Below are 9,031 nucleotides of genomic sequence, written 5' to 3'. Positions count from 1 at the left end.
ACAAAGGTGTCTAAATAAGCGTGTGGCAATTCCCGCTTTGATGAAGGGCTTATTACTCAAGACATGCATAGATGCGTCATGAAGATTGTCATTGTACTACTTGAAAAAGGAAAACTATATCCAATAAAAATTTGACACATGTAGTCATAAGGCGACAAATAATGGGAGTTAAAGTGAAATGCTGCAGGAGAGCCTCACTCTCCATATGTATGTGAGTTAACATCATCATAAAGTTAAAAGACTTGTAACATGTGTTTTTACTTTAGTGTATAAATAAGAATATAAATAGACAAAAAATAATAATATATTGAAAAGTGCACTTTTTTTTGTTTAATAAATAAAATCAATCAAAATGATCAAGAAAAAAAATTCTTTGTATTGGTTTATATAAAACAATTCTAACTGTTAAATACATAGAGGTTAAGTTTTGTTGATAATAATAATGATGGTTTTTAATAAAAATGGTTATGGTTAATGAAAACTAAGAAGAAAAAAATTAACTACATATATAAATGTTAATGATTAAATAAATAAATGTTAACGTTTAACTATATTAACATTAAAAATATGAATGAAAAAAAATTAAACTATATGACAATGCATAATTAATTTTAATTTGAATCTCACTCTGTAATCAAGTTTGGACTTTGGAGTAACAAGAGAGCCAGAGAGGTTTCGCATCTTAATATTCTTTTAAAAAAAAAAAAAAAAAAAAACTACAGGTAATGGTTTGGGCTTTCGGCTGAAATTTAGGGCTATAGGCTTGATCACATCACCTCCAGCCCACTCACATCGAGACCCAGCCCATCTGCAATAGATATATATTTATATGAAGTCATTTAAAACGTTTCAATACGTGTGTAAGGGAGATTACTACTCAAAATGAATGTAAAATCAGATGGAGGGGTTAGCAATAACAACCCCATCTGACCTACATGGCTCGATCTGGAAAACCCTAATCAAATTAGGGTTAGGGCATTTTGTAGTAATATCACTGAGGATTTTTTAGTTTGGTTAGGTGGATATGGGTAATGGCTCAACAACTGTTTCCTTAAATATTCATATGCTAATTGGAATGATTGCAACTCTTCACCAGTTCACCTACTTGGTATGGCAAATGGTATTTTGTGCCTTCTTATATACTTCACTCCACTGTGACAAAGACCTCTGTGTTTTTAGTTAACTTCAATTTTGTTAAAAAAAATACCCAAACCCAATCCACCAATATAAGTTTTTATTTAATTTTTGTATCTTAGTTTTTAAACAATATCAATAAATTAGATGTTAGCAAGATATAGTTAAATCATCATTTGAACATAATTAATTACATAAGAAAATAATTTTTTTTTTTAATTTTTAAACTTTAAGAGGCGTTTAGATCATATAATGCTTTATTATAGGGGTATATTATATTAATAGAAAGAAAGATCACCTTGAAGATTACTGGGAATGTTTAACAAATGTATTTAATTAGTTCGAATAAATTAGTTAATAATATATTTGGTTAGGAGGATAAATGGGTAGGTATGTTATATAGATTACTAAATTGTCATTCTTTTTACATATTAATATAATAGTATTTTGTATTATTATTATTTTTTGAATTATTTATTTTAACCTCCTACGTTTGAAATTTTGCTAAAACACTCAAACCATATACAACTTTAATTTGTAGCAAAATCACTTCCACCCACCCCAAGCCACTGCCGACACCAACTACCACCTCTGACTGTCGTCAGTAGTCGACAGAATTGCGCACGACTGGTTGCATATGGCCGATTGTGCTCTAGCAAAGCCAGAAGTGGCCATGGATCACAAATCTATGGCTGAAAAATAGCCAAAGATGTAGCCATAAAAACGCCAGATTTAGTCGTTTCCGACCATGGACCTGTGATCCATGGCTGGAAAAGGCCTTAACGGTGCACGATTGGCCATATTCCGCCAATCATGCACCATTACGATGACTGATGCCAACGATCGACGATGGTGAGTCACGATCAATGGTGGTTTATGTGGTTGGAGATATTTTGTTAACTTTTAATCTTTTTTGTGGTAAGGGTGTTTTAGCTAATTTCTTAAATATAGAGGAGTTGTGTAATTGTTATTTAGTAAACATTTGAAGGCAATTGTATCCAGAGTAATTTTTAATTAAGAGCAAAATGGATAGAAAAATTAGATTATCTTGATAATATTTTAATAATATTTTCTTGTTAACAAGGTAATAAGATTATCCGTCACATTGCCAACAATAAATATTTTTTACAATAAAAGATTGCAATATCTTATGACTTACAAATCAAACCTAAGAATCCTACACAATAAACGAAAATCACACATGTTATCAGATATACCGCTGATGCAAACGGTCCCTTGATGTAATACAGGAAGTATTATAATATGCGTGTCCCGATCTAGGGACGGTCTCATAATTTGTTTATGGAACCCGCAGTTACTTCATCATTGTACTCTCTCTTTCAACCTCAATTCAGTCGGTGTCTTTCCTTCAAATGTACTCCGTAACGAATTACTCTGATCAATAACATATCAACTAATTTCTTCGACCTATTAGATCTCATCTTCCAAAACCTACCAAAATAAAATTTTAATTCATGACTCTGAATTAAAACCTAAATCATGGTGGAGACACTGGGCGTAGGGCGCTTTCATTTCCACCACTCCCGCCTCGACGTCCGGCGCTGGGTCCCGACATTTCTCTCCTCTCACAAGACTCTTTTCACCGTCCTATGGATGGCCGCCTTCGCTTCCGTCTTCCTTTGGCAGCGAAACGTCGTCCTCGGAGGCTTTTCTTTTTTTAGATGGGGAGTCTCTGCCAGGCCGATCCCTACTTTGAGACCTGTGGCTTTTAATTTAACGGATTTTGGTGGAGTGGGAGACGGCTTGACTGTAAATACGGAGGCTTTTGAGAGAGCGGTTTCTGCTATTTCTAAGCTCGGTAAGAGAGGTGGCGCACAGCTTAATGTGCCTCCTGGAAAATGGCTTACGGCGCCGTTTAATCTAACTAGTCATATGACTCTTTTTCTTGCTGAGGATGCTGAGATTCTTGGAATCCAGGTTGGTGATTATTTTTATTTCTATGTTTTTTGGGGGGATTTTTCACTTCGTTAGGTTGGTTTTAGTTATGTGGTGGATTGGAAATTATTACCCTTCGTTTAGGATTTGTTATTCTGATTCAGAGATGATGTGTAGGAGTTTTGGTCATTTATAGAAACATTAATGTGGCCTTGAGTGTCTATCTTACAATTTTTTTTTTTTTTCTTTTTCATCGATTATAAGATGAAAACTCTGCGAGTTTCTGCTTAGCCCTACAATTAACATAGCATATGGAAAAAATTAAGTTATGTAATTCAACATACTTTTCAATATGTCAGCAGACGTTATTCTTTGCTATAAAATTTGAGTTTAGACTTAGCGTAAGTCTTAAACAAGGTACTTCTATACCGAGAAGTCGTGATAACAGATAGATACCATTTTTGTAAAGATATATAGCAAACAGAAAAAAAGGTTGTTATAGAGGGTCACAGCAGGCTCATGATTTGAGTAAAACCCATGTTTCTGCATATAAACATGTTTGTATGTGATGCAATGTATGAAAATACTCATATTTGAATGTTGAGTAGTTCTATACATCCAAGTTTGCATCTCATTTTTGCATCTAAAGGGATGCATTGGAGTTATACATCATGTGCTTCATAATTACATAACCTATACAGTGATCACAAATCATTATTTTAAAATTTAATGACTGGAACATAGCAAAGCAGCTCTGAAGCAGATGTCATAGCTATACCAAAGTTGTTAGTAAACTCCAAAAATAAGAAGGATAAGCAGTTAGGGCGCTGGCCCTGATGGAAAAGGCATGAGACACCAAGGGAAATTTAGTGTAGGAAAAGAAAAGAAGATGACTGTTTGGCTTTATTAGTCAGAATAATAATAGTGATCAACACAATGTCAATATCAGTTAGGTGATCTAAACGATATGTAAACCTACCTTTTTATTTAGTTTCAATTTATTTTCTTTTGCTCAATAATTGTTTAATTTAAAAAAATTATTTATTTACCTTGATAATATGGATGGGTCTCCATACACTAGACATACACTGTTGTTGCTCTATACTTTAAACATGTTTGGGATGCAGGAGATTGGTGATTCAATGTATATTTACTGTTGACGTGTTATCAAAAGCTATGCTGCTGAAGATATTGTTGTTGTTGCATCAGTTGTGGTTTAGTTGATTTTTTTGCATATATATTTTGTATAAAATCTTACAGTATTGCTGGAATCTTGACAGACTGTCATGACCATGACGTGTTTGTGACATCATGGTTGTGACTGAGTTCTTGCTGATTGAACTATTCATCTCAGCCACTGAATTAGCTCCTCTTTTACTCTTTCATTTCTTCATCTGTTTTTGACTTGAGATCTTGGTTATGCTGGCTTCCTTATTATATGTAATATTTAAACAGAATGAGAAGTATTGGCCACTAATGCCTCCATTGCCTTCATATGGTTATGGGAGAGAACACCCTGGCCCACGTTATGGGAGTTTGATCCATGGGCAAAACCTTAAAGATGTTGTCATAACAGGTCAGTTATCAGACACTCTCCATCTTGCTGACTTAATTTTTGTTACTAATATATATTTATTATTCAGGCCTTGATCTTTTTTCCCTGTTCCATTTTCTCTTGCTCAATAATTTATCACCCTGATAGGAAAAGGCAGTTACGATACATGACTTTGGGAGCAAATGACAGATAAAAATCACTCTTAGGAGTTTATCTTTTTGGGTGTTCAATGATAACAATTGAAGGTGTTGAAAAATCAATTGCCATATAAACAAACTTAGTGCATGTCTCTGTCAAAAAATGTCATAGGTAGCCTTCGAGAACCTGATCAGCCTCGCTAGGAGTTATCCCGGAGATCATTATCAAAATTAATGATCTTATTGGAACAAGAAATGTGTATAGACAAAGTGGGTGGTCTTACCAAGGGAACTGGTAATTGTATTAAAACATTTTGGTTGGCCTTTTGAGCACTATAGTTTTAAGTTTGACATGCGTGGCAAACATAGTAGTTGTATCCAATATATTTGTGCTGAAGGAGGGTTATCAAATGATGTATTCTGGATATTCTTGAACTTTTTATTTGAGGATGGAATATGAGATACCTGGTTCCTGCAGCACCTTGTCACATGACCTTGGATGTCATTGGACATGCTACTTCCCAGTGGTAGGCAAATGTTGCTCAAAACTTATTCATTAAATTTAGAAACTAGGAATTACCTTGCAAGGACAGCAGAGTAACCAAAATGGAAGGCAAACATCTTAGGTATAACAGAAAGTTGTGTCTAGTAGTGAAAGAAGTCCTCTGTTTTGCTGAAAGTTAAATCTGGAATAGTTTGATTTTGAAGGTAAGTGGGTTTGGTACTCCAATGTAATCATAATTAGGCTTGCACCTGTCCTCATTGTGAATTTTATTGCTTATGACTTGGTTTAATTTAGTATTTGTTTTCACTGACTGACAGGACATAATGGAACCATCAATGGACAAGGACAAACATGGTGGAAGAAATATCGCCAAAAGCTTCTCAATCACACGAGGGGCCCACTTGTGCAGATAATGTGGTCAAGTGACATTTTGATCTCTAATATAACTTTGCGTGATTCCCCGTTTTGGACACTCCATCCATATGACTGCAAGAATGTAACAGTCAGAAATGTTACAATCTTGGCTCCAGTATTTGAAGCTCCAAACACTGATGGAATTGATCCTGGTAAGCAATTCGTAGCAATGCAATTATGTTTCAGTTCTGTGATGGGTTGACACATTTTAATCTGTTGATATGGTTAGTACATCATTGACTGAACTATGACATGGAAACTACTTAAATTATAATAAACTGTCAAAAAAATCGCTTTTTAAACCAGTGAAGGTGAATGAACGAAAAGCATCTAAGTGATGGTGACAAAGAGTGGGCAATGTTCCACCATAGAGATTCTGTAGCTTCTAAGTACTGAATGGGTTGATGAGTGGAGGATTGAATAAAAGCTTTCCTTGAGATCGTGAATCCAGGCTGAATGAAGTTTTATGTTGCATCTTGCTAGTGGTGCATGGCTATCCTGGTTTGCATAGAAGTTGAAAGTGATTAATGTACGTTGTAGAAGCATTTTATTTTATTTTTCAAACTGACTTCTTTATTTGTAAATTGCACCCATTTTCGCTTGATTCTACTATGCTTCCTTTTTATCATCTATTTTCCCTTTTCAGTACATCAAAAAATATCATACATTGCACCTTATAGGTAAAGTAAATCTTACATTATTGTATTGGTTGGCCCAGTATCTAGACCTAATTTCAGCTAGTTGATTTGCTGCAGTGGTTCAAGTCTGAATTTTATTATCTGTTTGTTTCATTTCATTTTGAATATGACTAAAGCCAACTTTTTCATGCCATGGACAGATTCATGCGAGGATATGGTGATTGAGGACTGTTATATAAGTGTAGGTGATGATGCGATTGCAATAAAGAGTGGGTGGGATCAGTATGGCATAGCTTATGGACGGCCTTCGATGAACATTCTCATCCGTAACCTTGTTGTTCGCTCGATGGTCAGGTGAATGGGCCTATGAATTCAAATTGTTTCTCTGCTTTTTAGTTAGGCTAAACCTCAAGAGAGGTACATGGCATTTAATCTACATAAATATGGATGAAGAAATTATAGTTTATTGAAGATTCATTTTATTTTTTCAAACCAATGAGCACATGAATGTCTATGATACAATTTGTGGTACTGCTACTAATGTAGTATTATAATTCAGCTGTGAGAGGTCTGATTCTTGGCAGCCACATGAGCGTAGGATCTTTTCTCTGTGGTGGAAGGATTAACCAACTTAAGTGAAATTGCCAACTAGATACAGCAAAGCTGGGAAAAGGATTTTATGTGTCTTACCTGTATGGCTTTCGAGAGCCATGCTAGGTGCTGTTTTTCATAAACTGAAGGAGCCTCATCAACCTTTATTAATTGACAACATGGGTTCATCGCATGTTGGACATCACTCAGTGAACTAGATGGCTTACCCAAGATGCCGAGGCACACACATATTATAAACTGATCCATGAAACAACGAACTCAAAATGTTACTTCAGTTGATTTATTGCCTTGTAGCTAGCCTGGTATGCGGTAGTTGCATGTCCTGGCTCTTCAGATAGTAACTGAAACTCACTTTGGCTGAACCATGCAACAGTGCAGGTGTATCAATTGGCAGTGAGATGTCGGGTGGTGTATCAAATGTCACTGTGGAGAACCTCCTGGTCTGGAGTTCACGGCGTGCAGTTCGGATCAAGACTGCCCCTGGAAGAGGTGGATATGTTCAACAGATAACCTACCGAAATCTGACATTTGACAATGTCCGAGTTGGGATTGTAATCAAGACAGACTACAATGAACACCCTGATGAAGGTTATGACCCAAAGGCTCTTCCTATACTTAGGGATATAAGCTTCACTGGAGTCCATGGTCAAGGAGTGCGTGTGCCTGTACGTATCCATGGAAGCGATGTAATTCCAGTGAGAAATATTACTTTCCGAGATATGTCAGTGGGAATAACATATAAGAAGAAGCATATATTCCAGTGTGCCTTCGTTCAAGGTCGTGTAATAGGAACCATCTTCCCTGCCCCTTGTGAGAACCTTGATCTATATGATGAGCAAGAACGGCTCGTTAAGCGCTCTGCCTCCCAGAATGTGACAGATATAGATTATGATTTTTGAGGAGGGAGGTCAAAGACTTCAATGTATTTCTGTATGAGATAACTACAATGGGTGAAATTGGAGCAGTTGATTTTGTTGTTATGTTCCTTGACATATTACTGTTTTTGGCTCCATTTTTATGGCTTTTTCTTCACGGTATTGTATGTACAGAAAATTTTCAGTTGTTTATACGTTCACAAGGGAACAGAAATGCATAGTTTTGGCTACACCATCCACTTCGGTTGAACAAAAAGATTCTCCCAATTCTATCTTGAAATTAAAGTTGCTGAGTTATTTCAGTGATGAGCAATGTGTGAATATTAATTGTTTTATAGGTGATGTTGCCACGTGTAGGTAATCATGCAAATTGTGTTTTGATTGATCACCCAAAGTCACTAAAAATGAAAATTTCAAAATAGCCTTCCAAATCTCAAATTTCTCTCACAACCACAGCCTCCCATTTCTCTCAACTCACCACCCTCCGATTTGGCCATTTTTGGCATCGCCAATCTCCCTCACTATCACCAAAACACTAACCTCACTCCCCTCATCAAAACCCATTCCCGTCCGAGCCCTGCCTGGACACTGTTCACCGGCCACCTTCTCAATTGGTTTTTTGCATGCCGTTTGCTTTTCCGGTTGATTCTTTCACTAGAAAATTATGTTGTCACCACCAATCGACTCACCGGCCCTTCCTCTCCAAAAGCCCTAACAATCCCATTCCCGTTCGCTCATCGTTAGTTGACGATTGAAGCTTCTCCACCCTAGGGTTTTCTGAGTGTGAAAGATGAATTGGGTTTGATTTGTTTCGATTGGAGGACGGTTGAGGAAGGTTTTTTGAAGTGTTTTGAGGCTATGTTGTTGATTTCCGGTCGCTGCCGCTCCCCAAAACTCTCACCTTCAACCTTTTCCCAATTGCACATAAAGTGTTTGAAGAAAGGGCTTTGACGAGTGTTGGTAGGTGGGGGAGATGGGCGAAGAAAAAGTACAAAAAGAAAAAAAAAAAAAGAGAGAGAAAAATAAGTTCTTGCCTGTTGCCATAGCAGTGAAGAAATTTAATTGTCATGACTTCCCCAGTTTGCATTTAACAAAATGACCTTGAAATGATTCTGCATTTTTTTTTTCTTTTAACTTGGAAAAACTGACGTGGCACACTTAAGAATCAAATAACATGCAAAAAGGGTTAGACTAAAAAGATTTAAACATATATGGGTAATAGTATAATTAATGGAAATTGGTTTAAATTTTGAAAATTAAAAAAC

General features: G+C 36.1%; 1 protein-coding gene across 1 annotated transcript; it reads left to right on the top strand.

The window, feature by feature from the left end:
• Window positions 1-2,422: 2,422 nt before the first annotated feature.
• On the top strand, window positions 2,423-8,005 carry LOC116108412 (probable polygalacturonase). The gene is made up of 5 exons (XM_031394665.1): window positions 2,423-3,072; window positions 4,486-4,606; window positions 5,545-5,793; window positions 6,480-6,633; window positions 7,265-8,005. Exons 1-5 carry the CDS (start codon window positions 2,635-2,637, stop codon window positions 7,788-7,790), a joined length of 1,488 nt encoding a protein of 495 aa, XP_031250525.1. The 5' UTR covers window positions 2,423-2,634; the 3' UTR covers window positions 7,791-8,005.
• Window positions 8,006-9,031: the final 1,026 nt, after the last annotated feature.

This window comes from Pistacia vera, unplaced genomic scaffold (assembly GCF_008641045.1).
Source record: "Pistacia vera cultivar Batoury unplaced genomic scaffold, PisVer_v2 Contig1177, whole genome shotgun sequence".
Classification (NCBI taxonomy): Eukaryota; Viridiplantae; Streptophyta; class Magnoliopsida; order Sapindales; family Anacardiaceae; genus Pistacia; species Pistacia vera.
Note: the sequence above shows the minus strand (reverse complement) of the source record. Positions and strands in the feature narration are given on the sequence as shown.